This window comes from Nakaseomyces glabratus, chromosome K, assembly GCF_010111755.1.
Source record: "Nakaseomyces glabratus chromosome K, complete sequence".
In the NCBI taxonomy this organism is placed as follows: Eukaryota; Fungi; Ascomycota; class Saccharomycetes; order Saccharomycetales; family Saccharomycetaceae; genus Nakaseomyces; species Nakaseomyces glabratus.
The window spans coordinates 13,682-30,226 of record NC_088961.1 but is presented as its reverse complement, the minus strand read 5'-3'; the positions used below and the strand labels follow the sequence as shown (position 1 = coordinate 30,226).

General features: G+C 38.3%; 4 protein-coding genes across 4 annotated transcripts; 3 read left to right on the top strand and 1 right to left on the bottom strand.

Moving 5' to 3' along the window:
- Positions 1-223: 223 nt before the first annotated feature.
- Positions 224-2,371, top strand: DOA1 (Doa1p; the record flags this gene model as incomplete). The annotated part of the gene is made up of 1 exon (XM_448236.1): positions 224-2,371. The coding sequence occupies one exon, from the start codon at positions 224-226 to the stop codon at positions 2,369-2,371; it is 2,148 nt and encodes a 715-aa protein (XP_448236.1).
- A 505-nt stretch (positions 2,372-2,876) lies between these two features.
- YRA2 (Yra2p) lies at positions 2,877-3,383 on the top strand (the record flags this gene model as incomplete). The annotated part of the gene is made up of 1 exon (XM_448235.1): positions 2,877-3,383. The coding sequence occupies one exon, from the start codon at positions 2,877-2,879 to the stop codon at positions 3,381-3,383; it is 507 nt and encodes a 168-aa protein (XP_448235.1).
- Positions 3,384-3,895: 512 nt separating this feature from the next.
- OXP1 (5-oxoprolinase) lies at positions 3,896-7,738 on the top strand (the record flags this gene model as incomplete). Its single annotated transcript, XM_448234.1, has 1 exon — positions 3,896-7,738. One exon carries the CDS (start codon positions 3,896-3,898, stop codon positions 7,736-7,738), a length of 3,843 nt encoding a protein of 1,280 aa, XP_448234.1.
- A 2,350-nt stretch (positions 7,739-10,088) lies between these two features.
- Positions 10,089-14,666, bottom strand: EPA22 (the record flags this gene model as incomplete). Its single annotated transcript, XM_002999530.2, has 1 exon — positions 10,089-14,666. The coding sequence occupies one exon, from the start codon at positions 14,664-14,666 to the stop codon at positions 10,089-10,091; it is 4,578 nt and encodes a 1,525-aa protein (XP_002999576.2).
- Between the last annotated feature and the right edge of the window lie 1,879 nt (positions 14,667-16,545).

Below are 16,545 nucleotides of genomic sequence, written 5' to 3'. Positions count from 1 at the left end.
GATTCTACGTTGCTTCTGCACACTATAGGCTCCCCTTTTGCTGTATTCATTTTGCTATTACAAACAAAATGCTATTAAATTTTCAATTTAAGTTCTGTAATTGATAATTTAGTACATACAAATCTCAGGGATTACTCATTTGTTATAGAAAATTATATTTTTTTGACCAATTGGAAGATTTTTAGAACATAGTTCTAGGAATAAACTACAGAAGCAACAATAGATGTATCAATTGAGTGCAACCTTAAGAGGTCATTCGCAGGATGTCAAAGACATTACAGCAGTGAATGATAATAAAATAGCAAGCGTTTCTCGAGATGGATCACTTAGAGTTTGGACGAGAAGCTCTTCTGGTGATTGGGAAGATGTGCTGGTCTATCAATCAGATAAATTCTTAAATGCTGTTTGCTATGATAAGACAAGTCAGACAGTATACTATGGTGGTCAAGATACTTTGATTAATGGCTCTCACATTGAAGATGTAATAGGATCTTCAGCTGATCCGATGTATACTTTAGTTGGCCATACAGGAAATGTCTGTGGTCTAAGATTTCAAAATGGATTGCTCCTAAGCTCGAGTTGGGATAAAACTGCGAAAATATGGGATAATAATAAACTAAAATATGATCTCAGAAACCATGAGGCGTCGGTTTGGGACTCTACAATGGTGTCTGATGATATTATTTTGACTGCATCTGCGGACAAGTCGATCGGTGTGTGGATGGAAGGCAAGTTAATCAAAAAGTTGTCTAATATACATGATGATGTGATAAGACATCTTGAATATATTAGTAATGATATATTCGCTTCCTGTTCAAACGATGGTACCATAAAACTGCTGAATTTAGAAGGTGAAATTAAGAATGTTTTTGAAGGCCACGAAAGTTTTGTCTATTGTGTCAAACATATGAATAACACTTTATTTAGTTGTGGAGAAGACAGCACGGTCAGAATATGGAGCATCAATGGATCAACCAAACAAGTGATAAGAATTCCGGCTGTATCAGTCTGGAACCTCGATCTCCTGCCCAACGGCGATTTTGTTATTTGCTGCAGTGACAATACGATTAGAATTTTTACCGAAGATCAATCAAGAGTAGCATCAAAGGATCAGCTAGACGCTTTTAAGGAAGAATTAGAAAAGTCTGCTATAAACTCGGAGACAATCAATTTCGATGAAAGTAAATTATCTCCCTATGAAGTTCTGTCCAAACCAGGAAAGAAAGAAGGTCAGCTTGTTGTTGTGAAAAGCCCAGAAGGTGTAACTGAGGCACATCAGTTTTCTTGTGGACAGTGGATAAAAATAGGTGATGTAGTGGGATCTGCCACTTCAGGTAGTGATCAGAAGAAAGAATATGAAGGCAAAATGTATGATTATGTATTTGATGTTGATGTGAAAGAAAATGAGCCACCACTGAAGCTTCCAGTTAATATAACAGACAATCCATATGACATCGCCGACAAGTTTATTGCTAGATATGAGCTACCTCCTGAATATCGAGATCAAATTGTTCAATTTATACTGACTAATACAACTGGTATGAAAGTTGGAGATACAGCTACATCTGACAACAACAGAGATAACTCATTTACATCATCGCAAACTTTCGCTATGTTTCCTGTAACCAAAATTCTTTCAAACAAAAATTTTAATGCCGACTCCATATTTAATGGTATTGTAAAATTTAATTTGAAAGAGCAATCCTTCGATGATGAAGACTTAGGTCTTATTGGCTCTTCATTACAATCAGTAGATGAGAGTTGGGAAGCCCTTTATGGGTATGCTAACAGAATATTAAAATCGTGGGAAAATAAGATCCCAGCATTTGATATTTTAAGAGTCATTGTTGACAAGTTGCCTGATCCAAATAATATCAATGATTATATTGACCTAGGATTGAGTAACAAAGATATTGTTATCTCAATGCTCACAGTAAAGATACTCGTAAATATTTTCTCTAACAAAATTTGGGGCCCACAGCTTTTGTCTTCACCAAAAGTTTATGAAAATATATTTGAAACTATAGAAACGATATATGATAATGCCACAGAAAAGAAAACTTCCAACTTAGCTATTGCTGTTTCAACATTACTTTTCAATTTCTCTACGATGGTTATCAATGACAAAAATGGCACGGAAATGCTTCCGGTTATTTGTGACACTATTAATACGAAATTCGGACCGTTAGAAGAGTACCAAGCAAATGAAGAGGCCAGTTATAGACTATTAATGGCTTATGGTAATATGGCTACAATTGAACCAACGCTTTTACAATATGCTAAGTCTATCACGTGGATAAGGCAAATGAAACACAATTTCGGACATATTGACAGATTCAAAGTTATTTTCACCGACCTAAAATTACACTAATCTATCAATTGTGAGAAGGGTTCCTTTAATAAATATGAATAAATATGTGATAAATAGTACATACACTCTATACACATAAATGTGCGTATTGTCAATATTAGTGTCCTAATATTCTATCCCTGTCTCGGAATAGAATATCACATATTTCATGTAAAAAACAGCTTCTTCAGAAACATAACGCGAAGAAAAATTCAAAAATTCGAAGTGCTACTTAATAACTATATTTTTCAATCGATATCAGTTACTATTTAATAAAGGTTATTGTCATTGAACTCAATAGAAGTTAAACCACTACTACTTTGTGACATTCTACCAATTTTACGCACAAAAATGGTAAATGAAACTGTTACCGTATGTTGGAGTTGATGAAATAACTTTACATTTCTGACAGAGTCGGACTTTAACTAACAACTAAAAATGTGAATATAAACAAAGAGGTTAAGCTGCTATTTAAAGGAGAAACAAAATAAATTACGGTAATCCTATTTGTTAAATATCATCAAGAATGAGCCAGAACACTAAGCACCACCGAGTCACTAATTATAGAAGGAGAGATCTTCGAAACACGCTGGAGTCAAGGCTAGGTCTCCCCGTAGAAAAAAGAAGGCTTGTACCTCAACTTTTTAGATTAAAAATAACCAACATAGGTCTTGATGTATCTGATTACACCATACTTGATATAATCAAGGAATTCGGAGAACCTGAGTATATTAATTTCCGCGATCACAAGGACTCAAGGTCATGCATTTCTGATTTCAAGGATAATGAAATAGCTACAAAACTCATTGAAAAATACAACAACTTTGAGATAAATGGCAAATCGATCCAAGTGACTTTACTCGACCAACAAAAAAGGAAAAGGGATGCCGACCAAGAACGTAGAAAACTTAGACATGGTCCCAGAGGTGGATATGGCAGCCATTATACGAAGTCACAAAAACCAATTGAACAAAGAAATAAGACAGTTGACGAATTAAACGCAGAATTAGATGCATATATGAAAGAGTCATAGTTTGGAATCCTTTTTAGTTTTTTTAACCAGAGCTTCATATCTGCACCTGGATTACCTCCAATAATATATGTTAGATCTCCCACCTGAAGCTATTATTTTTACAAAAATACTTTTATGTAGTCTTGATGATAATAGAACAAAAGCTGTGAAGTCAAAATTACTATTGATTCTTGTCACCCCCCAAGCATTAAACTAAACAAACTTATATTGACTGTCACTACAGTAGCTAGTATGGTCACGAGTTATTTAATATAAATGTAAAGCAATGCTCTAAGGGGGGTGTTACAATGAACAACCCCATGAGACTCCCTTAATTTTTGTTGCATTGCTGATATTACATTGCATTCTAAATGTTCATGAATAAAAGCTAGTTCTTTCTTTAAAAGAATTTGTCTAACATATGTTTTATGAAGAACGTTATTTTCCTATCTTAATTTGCTACTCCCAATTTTTCAAATAACTCGAATCGATTGATTGTTCATTGAGACAATTTTACCGTTTGGTTATGAAAAATGAGTGGTAATATCAGAATTGCAATTGACTCAGGTGGAACATTTACCGATTGCATTGGCAGTAAAGGTACACAGTGTTTGGATGACGATGTAGTAATTAAACTTCTTTCTGTTGATCCAAACAATTATCCAGATGCACCACTAGAAGGCATACGAAGAATACTGGAAATCTTTCAAAAAAAGGAAATACCCAGAGGCTCGCAATTAGACCTTTCAAATGTATCTAGTATTCGAATGGGAACTACCATTGCCACAAATAGTGCGTTGGAAAGAACTGGAGAAAAATGTGCTTTGGTGGTGACTAAGGGCTTTAAAGATGTGATTAATATTGGAGATCAAACTAGACCAGATATCTTCGATTTGAATATTAGGAAACCTTTACCTCTTTATAGTATGGTTGTTGAGATAGATGAAAGGGTAACCATCGAAGACTTCTCAGAAGATCCTACTAATAAAGTAACTGAAATCAACAATTCTGATATAGTAGAAGGTAGGAGTGGAGAAGCGATCAGAATTCTGAAAGAACCTGATCCAGATCACATAAAAACAGTCCTCAATGTAATTTATGGAACAGGTATTCGGTCAATAGCTGTTGCATTTGTCCATTCTTATACTTATCCTAAGCATGAACAGATAGTCTATGATATCGCAAAAGCAGTTGGGTTCAGCAACATAACATTATCATCTGATATATCGCCAATGATCAAATACTTGCCACGTACTCATAGTGCACTAGCAGATGCGTATTTGACACCTGTTTTGCACGGGTATCTAAATAGAATTGAAGATGGACTAAAAAATGTTAGCATGCATTCACTGCAGTTTATGCAATCTGATGGTGGTTTAGTTCAGAAGTCAAAATTTTCTGGTCTAAGATCCATTTTGTCAGGACCGGCTGGCGGTGTTGTTGGATATTCTAGAACTTGCTTTGATACTGCGAATGAAATTCCCCTAATTGGTTTCGACATGGGCGGCACCTCAACGGACGTTAGTCGATTCGGCGAAAACAGACTGGAACATATCTTTGAAACCACTACTGCAGGAATAATAATCCAAACACCTCAGCTGGATATACACACGGTTGCAGCAGGTGGAAGTTCGATCTTAAGGTGGGAGAACAGTCTCTTTAAAGTTGGCCCCCAATCTGCATCTGCTGATCCTGGCCCTGCCTGCTATAGAAAAGGAGGGCCACTAACAATAACGGATGCTAATTTAGTGCTTGGGAGATTGGTTCCTCAATACTTTCCCAAAATATTTGGAAGAAGTGAAAATGAAGGCCTCGATATTGATAAAAGTTACGCACTGTTCAAAGAATTAACGAAAAATATTAACAATGATCTTGGTAAGGCACTTTCACTAGAAGAAGTTGCCTATGGGTTTTTGAAGGTGGCCAATGCTGCAATGGTTAGACCAATTAGAGCTATTACTGAAACCAAAGGATATATGGTCTCTAGGCATCGACTAGTTTCATTTGGCGGAGCAGGAGGTCAACACGCAATTGATATTGCCGAATCATTGAATATTGATACTGTGCTGTTCCATAGGTATTCATCCATTTTGTCTGCGTATGGTATTTACTTAGCAGATGTGATAGAAGAATCCCAAACACCATGTTCTATAAGCACAAAAGAACTCAGTTTCTGTGAAAGAATAAAAAGTATTTTTCAGAAGTTAGTAGAGAAGAACGTAAGCTCTTTAAATGAACAAGGCTTTGACCAAGCTAATATTGTCCATGAGAAATATTTGAACATGAGATATGAAGGGACTGAATCATGCATAATGATTTATGAACAAGATAACAGTTTAAATTTTGAGAAATGGTTTCTTGAACAGCACGAAAAAGAATTTGGTTTCACCTTCAATAATAGGAAAATTGTAGTCGATGATGTGAGAGTTCGGTCTATTGGCAAATCTAATGTTCGCACAGACTCATCTGTTGATGAACAAGTAAAAAAATATATTAAAAGACAAACAGATATGATACAACCCCAACCAGAGTTTTCTCAACAATGTTATCTTAGGAATAAATGGCAACAAATACCAGTATTTAACATAAAATCATTAAAAATTGGTGTCCAAATTAAAGGCCCTGCTATTCTGGCCGATGAAACTCAAACAAATGTTATCCTTGAAAACTGGACAGCGTCAATATTGAAGACTCATATCATAGTTAATAAGCAAGAACAAGAGAGAAAGAGGTTTACCGAAGTTTCGGATGAGATCAATCCGATAATGCTTTCCATTTTCAGCCATAGATTTATGGATATAGCCGAACAAATGGGATCCCAATTAAGGAAGACGTCTGTATCTACCAATGTAAAAGAAAGATTGGACTACTCATGTGCTTTATTTGATCCGGTGGGCAATCTAGTTGCTAATGCTCCCCATGTTCCAGTGCATTTAGGTTCAATGTCCACTTGCATTGCTGCTCAAGCCAAAATATGGAAGGGTAGATTAAAAAAAGGGGATGTGATCATTACCAATCACCCTAATAGTGGTGGTACTCATTTACCAGATATTACTATTATAACTCCATCATTTTCTGTTAGCGGGGAGATTATCTTTTTTGTGGCATCTAGAGCTCATCATTCAGATATAGGTGGCATTTTGCCAGGCTCTATCCCGCCAAATTCTAAGCATTTATATGAGGAAGGTGTATCTATATTTTCTGATCTTATCGTTGAACAAGGAGAATTTATGGAGGATCGTATTTTTAGAATTTTTGTGAAAGAACCCGAAAAATATCCCTTGTGTAGTGGGGCAAGGAAATTTTCTGATAATTTGAGTGACCTGAAAGCCCAAATTGCGGCTAACGTGAAAGGTGTACAACTGATTCAGAGATTAATAGATGACTTCACTCTAACCACGATTTTAAAGTATATGAAAGCTATTCAAGATAACGCAAGAAATACGATAAAAAGTATGTTGAAGAAGCTTACAATATATTTCAATAGAAATGTTTTTGAAGGAAAAGACTACATGGATGATGGCAGTGTAATACAATTAAAAGTTACGCTTTTGTGTGAAGAAAATAAATATATTTTTGACTTTTCTGGTACATCTCCCCAAATGTATGGCAATTTAAATGCTCCACATTCCATTGCTAATTCAGCTATTATTTATTGCTTGCGATGCTTAGTTGGTGAGGATATACCCTTAAACCAAGGCTGCCTTGACCCCTTAACAGTTATATTACCTGTGGGAAGTTTACTAAATCCTGGCGAAGGGGCTGCCGTAGTTGGTGGAAATGTTCTGACGTCTCAAAGAATTTGTGATGTAATATTAAAAACCTTTCAAATATGTGCTGATTCTCAAGGTGATTGTAACAATCTTACCTTTGGCCGACGTAGTGAGACCGACATTAATGGTAAACAAATACCAGGATATGGCTATTACGAAACAATATGTGGAGGTGCAGGAGCCGGACCTAGTTCTATATTGAAGCAAGGATGGAACGGGGCTGACGCCGTTCATACAAATATGACAAATACAAGAATGACTGATGTAGAAATATTTGAAAGGCGATATCCAGTTTTGCTACACAAATTTGAAATACGACAAAATTCAGGGGGAAAGGGAAAGTATAACGGAGGGAACGGTGTCATTAGGGATATATTGTTTAGAGATGAGGTCGAGGTTTCCATATTGTCAGAAAGAAGAGCTCTCCCTCCAAATGGTATATATGGAGGTGAATGTGGTCAACGAGGATATAATTTATGGATTAAAAAAGATGGATCTGAGATTAATATTGGTGGAAAAAACACTATCATTGCAAAAAAGGGCGATAGAATTGTAATCATGACCCCAGGGGGCGGGGGAGTAGGTTATGGAGAGTGCTCTTGAAATGGACGACTTAAGATGGTATCAGTTCTTTAGTAACTGATCATGTAATGTTTGCCAACTTTACGAATATGATTTCACAGTCAGAATGAATTAATTAAGTGCCAAAATCTGGATTTACGCCCATTAGGAATTGCCCTTATAAAATTTTTACAGAACCATCTATTGTCATTAAATGAATTACAATATCTAATTATGTGATAATCAAATCAGCTCAATATGAAAAGATTCTCAATCACATGTTCTTTGAATATCAAATGAAAACGAATTTTTCTGATATTGGCTTTATGGTTTAATCAGTACTATTCAAATTCTCATGACCAGACGTTGATGTTCATACTATCTTCCGCGTTTTTTAGTAACATTCATAATTTACGGCTCTTCTTAATAACTAGTATTTTTCAATTATTGACGAAACGTTTAACGTAAATTAGAAACAGGATTCATTTATTGTTAAAGTAAACTTAGGATTATGAATATTAACCAAGATCCTCCAAACCCGATAACATGTGGTTTAGCATTTTGTAATGGATGCCAAAAAAATTCCTTATTGATTTTATATGTATACATGAAATACGAAACTTGAAAAAGGACTTGAATATAGCTTTGGTTCCTAAGGTACTTGAAAACCTCGATCCAGTTGTCAAAACCAAACTAAAAATTTATCATAGTTGATTTTCTCTTCCTTGATAGAAGTAGTTGTAACAATATATGTGTGCGCCGACATTTATTCAATTACAAAATTCTGTTTTCTGTTGATTTAACCAGTTCATTAACCAATAGTTTGAAATTACTGATCAATATTTTGATGACTTACCAGTTCCCGTATGATATATAAATTACGAGCCACTCCTAGCTTGTTATCATATTAGAGGTGTATTTGAAGACATAAGGTATAAAAAAGCAGCCAATTTGTTTATTAAAAGAAATACTAAGGTAAACATTCTCTTAGAATTGCGTATTTAAATATAATTTATACTACGTGTATGATCATAATATTGCAGCTATATATATATATTTATCCTTATAGGATTTAATATAAGAAAATGAAATGAATCCAATTTTCTTTCAATAATCTATAATTTTATTCAAAAAAAAAACAACACCAACGATGAAAATACATACTTTTGTTACATTTATACATGAAGAAACTCTTTAAGCACTTTATCTAATATTCATTTATTGAGTAAGAGTTCTTAATGATTAGATTATACCCTTTCTCATAGAATTATCCGCTCAGAGAAAATAATGTTGATTCAGTTAGAACAGCAGAAAAATATTCTACACTGAGATTGTCCAATAGTGTCAATATTTATTTCTAAACCTCACTATCTAGTACTACTAAGCTGATTTGACTCATTACCAATTAGATTACCGCTATAGCGCTACAACTTCGTAAAATTATCATATTTTAAATGACATTTTCCCCAGACAAACATTCTGGTGAACGTAATCAACTCACATGACAAGCATGAAATCCATTAATAATTAAAGAACTTAATTTAATCAGAGAGTTACTCATAAAAGTTTTAAAGTATTTAATTAGTGTACCATATTTTAAGTTGAATCTTAGTTTTGTTGTTTTATATGAAGTAATGCTTCTATTCTACTTTTTCAATTTTTCTTCTGGCCATCCATCTCATGGATATGTACAGAGCATTTTGCAGAACAGGCTTTCATTTAATACGTCATTTTCTTACAACTGCTTATGCTATTTTAATAAACACAGCGATAGAATCACTTGTCAAGACCCAACTTTGTTTTAGAGGTAAGGAATATTGTAGCATTTTGCGTTGCTCACTACAACATTAATATCGGTATTTTTGTTTTCTTGTATTCAAGGAATATTAACATCTGAGCTGAAAAAGTACAAATACACAAATATAATATTATGACATTTATTGATGTTTATGTTAATGATACTCAATATAAGTATAAATTATACCCAAATCTTAGAATATGATTATGTAGTTCTTTGATAAATTGACGATTATCCTCCTATATGATGAGTTAATTTATACTACTAAAAAACTAAAACCGACACACTTTTCTGCAGTATAGAAAATTATAATAAAGCAATAATATCAATTACTACTTGTATATTGGTAACGAACTAAAATGGAGTTTTACGCATGGAGTATCCTTACACAACCAAATGAGATGAACAATTTGAGAAAGTCAGAAAGAGTAAGAAACGAACTGAAATAAATTTGAAATTTCATATAAGGCCCTAGAGGGTTAAAAGAAAACAAATAATATAGAAAAAGCCTGAATAAAAGGAAAAACGAACTGAAAACAATTCAACATTTCATGAGTGATGAATTATGGTGACCTTAAATTTATTTCAATGTAATTACAAGAAAATAGGTGCAATAAGAACCAATAACAACAGTTTTGTTGGCATCATTTTAACTGCCTGAGAACCTTCACCCTTGAATGTCGATAATGTTGGCTGATTAACTGCAACCGAAGTGGACAATCTAGGGGAATTAGCGCCGTTTGGAGATGGTGTGTTGCCGTTGTTGCCAGAACCACCGCCGTTTGGGGATGGTGTGTTGCCGTTGTTGCCAGAACCACCGCCGTTTGGAGATGGTGGGTTGCCGTTGTTGCCAGAACCACCGCCGTTTGGAGATGGTGGGTTGCCGTTGTTGCCAGAACCACCGCCGTTTGGAGATGGTGGGTTGCCGTTGTTGCCAGAACCACCGCCGTTTGGAGATGGTGGGTTGCCGTTGTTGCCAGAACCACCGCCGTTTGGAGATGGTGGGTTGCCGTTGTTGCCAGAACCACCGCCGTTTGGAGATGGTGGGTTGCCGTTGTTGCCAGAACCACCGCCGTTTGGAGATGGTGGGTTGCCGTTGTTGCCAGAACCACCGCCGTTTGGAGATGGTGGGTTGCCGTTGTTGCCAGAACCACCGCCGTTTGGAGATGGTGGGTTGCCGTTGTTGCCAGAACCACCGCCGTTTGGAGATGGTGGGTTGCCGTTGTTGCCAGAACCACCGCCGTTTGGAGATGGTGGGTTGCCGTTGTTGCCAGAACCACCGCCGTTTGGAGATGGTGGGTTGCCGTTGTTGCCAGAACCACCGCCGTTTGGAGATGGTGGGTTGCCGTTGTTGCCAGAACCACCGCCGTTTGGAGATGGTGGGTTGCCGTTGTTGCCAGAACCACCACCATTTGGAGATGGTGGTCTAATGGTGGTAGTAATGGTTGATATTATTCCATTTGTGAAAGTAACAGTTCTTGTCGAGACTGAAGGTGTGATCACTATATTACCAACTGGTGGGACACTGGAAGTACCAACATTGCCGTTGTTGCCGGGCTTGCTGCCAGTCAGAGTGATGGTGGTGGTGCCGGTGCGGGTGTGGCCGTCGGAGTCGGTGGATGGGAAGAAGGAGACGATGTCTGTTTCTGTGGTGGTGCTCTTGGAGACGGTTGTGGTGTATGGTGGAGGCAGTGAGAAGGAGTCGGAGTCGCCGTTGTTGCCGGGCTTGCTGCCAGTCAGGGTGATGGTGGTGGTGCCTGTGCGGGTGTGGCCGTCGGAGTCGGTGGATGGGAAGAAGGAGACGATGTCTGTTTCTGTGGTGGTGCTCTTGGAGACGGTTGTGGTGTATGGTGGAGGCAGTGAGAAGGAGTCGGAGTCGCCGTTGTTGCCGGGCTTGCTGCCAGTCAGGGTGATGGTGGTGGTGCCTGTGCGGGTGTGGCCGTCGGAGTCGGTGGATGGGAAGAAGGAGACGATGTCTGTTTCTGTGGTGGTGCTCTTGGAGACGGTTGTGGTGTATGGTGGAGGCAGTGAGAAGGAGTCGGAGTCGCCGTTGTTGCCGGGCTTGCTGCCAGTCAGGGTGATGGTGGTGGTGCCTGTGCGGGTGTGGCCGTCGGAGTCGGTGGATGGGAAGAAGGAGACGATGTCTGTTTCTGTGGTGGTGCTCTTGGAGACGGTTGTGGTGTATGGTGGAGGCAGTGAGAAGGAGTCGGAGTCGCCGTTGTTGCCGGGCTTGCTGCCAGTCAGGGTGATGGTGGTGGTGCCTGTGCGGGTGTGGCCGTCGGAGTCGGTGGATGGGAAGAAGGAGACGATGTCTGTTTCTGTGGTGGTGCTCTTGGAGACGGTTGTGGTGTATGGTGGAGGCAGTGAGAAGGAGTCGGTGTTGCTGTTTGAACTACCGCCATTTGGAGAAGGTGGGGTTACAGTAACTGTTACAGTTGTTGTACTACCGTTGGATAATGTAACTGTTTTAGTTGAAACTGAAGGACTGAAAATGCTAGGAGATGGGTTGACGGAGGATGGGTTGACTGAAGATGGGTTAACTGAAGATGGGTTGTGTGATGGGTCAGCTGGAGAAGGATCAACCGGTTTGCTTGATGGGTTGACGGAGGATGGGTTGACGGAAGATGGGTTAACCGAAGATGGGTTAACTGAAGATGGGTTGTGTGATGGGTCAGCTGGAGAAGGATCAACCGGTTTGCTTGATGGGTTGACAGAGGATGGGTTGACGGAGGATGGGTTGACGGAGGATGGGTTGACGGAAGATGGGTTAACTGAAGATGGGTTATGTGATGGGTCAGCTGGAGAAGGATCAACCGGTTTGCTTGATGGGTTGACGGAGGATGGGTTGACGGAAGATGGGTTAACCGAAGATGGGTTAACTGAAGATGGGTTGTGTGATGGGTCAGCTGGAGAAGGATCAACCGGTTTGCTTGATGGGTTGACGGAGGATGGGTTGACGGAGGATGGGTTGACGGAGGATGGGTTGACGGAAGATGGGTTGACGGAAGATGGGTTAACTGAAGATGGGTTGTGTGATGGGTCAGCTGGAGAAGGATCAACCGGTTTGCTTGATGGGTTGACGGAGGATGGGTTGACGGAAGATGGGTTGACGGAAGATGGGTTAACTGAAGATGGGTTGTGTGATGGGTCAGCTGGAGAAGGATCAACCGGTTTGCTTGATGGGTTGACGGAGGATGGGTTGACGGAAGATGGGTTGACGGAAGATGGGTTAACTGAAGATGGATTGTGTGATGGGTCAGCTGGAGAAGGATCAACCGGTTTGCTTGATGGGTTGACGGAGGATGGGTTGACTGAAGAAGGGTTGTGTGATGGTTCTTCTGGTTTTGGGTCTATAGGTTTCTCAGGTTTTGGGTCCTCAGGTTTTGGGTCCTCAGGTTTTGGATCTTCAGGTTTTGGATCTTCAGGTTTTGGATCCTCAGGTTTTGGATCCTCAGGTTTTGGATCTTCAGGTTTTGGGTCCTCAGGTTTTGGGTCCTCAGGTTTTGGATCTTCAGGTTTTGGATCTTCAGGTTTTGGATCCTCAGGTTTTGGATCCTCAGGTTTTGGATCTTCAGGTTTTGGGTCCTCAGGTTTTGGGTCCTCAGGTTTTGGATCTTCAGGTTTTGGATCTTCAGGTTTTGGATCCTCAGGTTTTGGATCCTCAGGTTTTGGATCTTCAGGTTTTGGGTCCTCAGGTTTTGGGTCCTCAGGTTTTGGATCTTCAGGTTTTGGGTCCTCAGGTTTTGGGTCCTCAGGTTTTGGATCTTCAGGTTTTGGATCTTCAGGTTTTGGATCTTCAGGTTTTGGGTCCTCAGGTTTTGGGTCCTCAGGTTTTGGATCTTCAGGTTTTGGATCTTCAGGTTTTGGATCCTCAGGTTTTGGATCTTCAGGTTTTGGATCTTCAGGTTTTGGGTCCTCAGGTTTTGGGTCCTCAGGTTTTGGATCTTCAGGTTTTGGATCTTCAGGTTTTGGATCCTCAGGTTTTGGATCCTCAGGTTTTGGATCTTCAGGTTTTGGGTCCTCAGGTTTTGGGTCCTCAGGTTTTGGATCTTCAGGTTTTGGGTCCTCAGGTTTTGGGTCCTCAGGTTTTGGATCTTCAGGTTTTGGATCTTCAGGTTTTGGGTCCTCAGGTTTTGGGTCCTCAGGTTTTGGATCTTCAGGTTTTGGATCTTCAGGTTTTGGGTCCTCAGGTTTTGGATAGTAGCACGTATTCTTCAGTGGGTCAAGAAACCCTCCCTCGCAATTTGGCACTGGGGATGGAGTCTTTGCACATGGCGTTGCAATATAGTAAATCGTACTAGTAATAGGAAGAACGTTTTCCTCAGGTTTAGTAGTAATGAATTGTGTACTGTATGTTGTTGTTGAATCGATGCTCTTGCATGTAGTATCATAGCCAATAGGAGCAGGACAAGCATCAGGCTGATCCGGAACGGAATAGAGATATCCAGAAAAATCAGTAATATGTTCAACAGCACCATTAACACTAAAGGAAAGATCCAATGAAGAATCCTTACCAATGTTATTGAAAAACATCCTAATTGGATAATAGACATCCTTCTCCAAATTCAAGCTTACTTTGTTCTTGGAGCTGTCAACATGCCAGATATCGTAAGCAACGTACTCGCCAAGTTTAAATTTACTATCTTCTCTCTTGCAACAGTCAAAGGCATTTCCTGCACCAAAATTAATGTACAATAAATCGTCAGCATTAACAAAGAACGTGTGGATACCCGATGTTTGAGGTTTAAAATATCCATACAGCAACATAGTGAAGTTAGAAACTGTCAATGGTTCATTGTAATTGTAACCTGCTGGCAAATTTCCATATTTGACCATACAAGCTTTCTCAACGCTAAATTTGTAGTTCAAACTGCCAGTAACTCCAGTAGATTTACCAATCATTTTTCTCTTTAGGTAGCCAGTACGAGGATATTCAGGGTCAACGTAAGAAGCATCATAACAGTTGGGGGGAGTACCACTGACAATTGGGTAAGAGTAAAGTTCCATAGTTAAGCCAGGAATAACATTAGTGCTTTGAGGGGAGCATCCAATAGGATAGCCAAATGGGTTCTGTGAACTTAATGCTCGTTTGTCAAATAATGAAAAGCCAAGATCATTGGCGTGTACCCATTGTACAATCAATAGATAACTGACAATAATCCAGTTAAACATTTCCGATATTCAATATTGATAATATGTGATTTTCAATCTGGTTACTTTCAATAGTTGTCTTTTGTGATGGGCTATCTTATGATTATAAGAAATTGGAATACTTATTTTATCAAAAACTTCAATATTGTTCATCCTTTTATATGTTCAATTTTGTATCAGTAAGAATGATAACTTGATAAAAACTACTCTTAGTCATGAAATGTAAAAAATTATTGGGGATTTACCTCGGTTAAAACTTCACCTATGCTCTTGAAAATTAGAAAGATCTAAATCGAATTCTGTTGACGCTTTTCACAAGACTTAACAGTAATAACATTTTAAAAAATCTTATGGAAAATCTTCATGAAAATCTTCACGAAAGTCTTTATTAAAATCTTCATGAAAGTCTTTATTAAAATCTAAATTATAGTCTTTAAGAAAGTCTTTAAGAAAGTCTTTAAGGAAGTCTTCATGACAATACTTTGATAATCAATCATTAACAACAGTATTACCATAGTATCATATCCTAAGCTCAACTTAATCAATATCTTCAATTTAGATAAGGCCCAGGAATAATTTCAGAAGATTAGTTATGGAAAATCATCATTAACCAAGTTACAATTTCTCTTTGGAGTTAAATGTATTTGATATTAATTCTACTAGGTATTAATTAAGATCTTGTAATACTCTGGCAATAATTATGATGTCACCGTCAAACGCTGTTCTGATATCACATATAGCATAACAAAAAAAAACTTCAGTTTCTGATTTTGCAAGGTAAATCCTTCGTAACTGTATTTACATTTGTTTGATAAATTGTAAATTTCATATCATGTAGTAGAGTCTACTCAGAATTGCAAAAGACAGCTTAACTGAAAATTTCTGCATTAGAGTAGGGAGCAAGGATTTGCAGGAACATCTAATAGTGGTCTGTATCGCTTTCGGTAACATCAAATACAATCACTTTGCCAAATAAGGCAAATATAGTACTATGACGACTAGTATATGTCTCTTAATTTCTTCCCCGATGTCTTTGGGATAGTCGAAAGACACCCTTAAAATGGCTAAAACAGTGACCAACTGTGCTTGCAATAACTACGTCCTTCCACAGACTAATAAGTATACTGGATAACTCATTACTTCAAACACAACTATCAGCTTGTATAATTATCGTAAGACTCATGACGATCAATATAGTCCAGTCGAAGGAGTTTACCGAATCACACAAGAAACATCAATAAAACACACGAAGGAAAGCACGAAGATTCTACCAGCCATCTCACTCCTTAACTCTTGCCTGTCTCTCAGGCAATCAATGCAAATCCTGCATAATACATGAATAAATGAACAATCCCTTTACCCCAAATATTAGTCTTAGTATGATCAAGACTAATATTAAACCCTTGATTGGACGAACATAATCTCGTCATTGCCACATCCATAATACTGGGAGGGGATATGTCATTTCCGTGTATTTCTTTACTTTTCTGGCCTGTCAACCACTCTTTTCTTATTGCAATTGCAACTTGTGGTAGCTGGAACCCATGTGCTTACTGTAGAAAGAGAAGCTGATATAATAGTCTCCTGGCCTTAACATCATACGTAATACCCCAATTGACAAGGGTTCTCAGATAGCAAAGGAAACCCCTTGCATTTAAGGGATGAACCCCTATTTTTATCATTATCAACGCATAGTTAATGCCGTACGGAAATTATTTTTCTGATAGATCACTCCTCTCAAGTGGCTGCACAGCCTCGATATCTAACTCTTATATCCGTTTTGACCCTTTTCTTTATGAAAATCTTTTTTCTATTTGAAAATCATTTTCTCAAGAAAGCAAAATCCTGAAGAAAGAAATGATGTATTACAAATGCGAGCCAAGAAGATACAAGATAATAA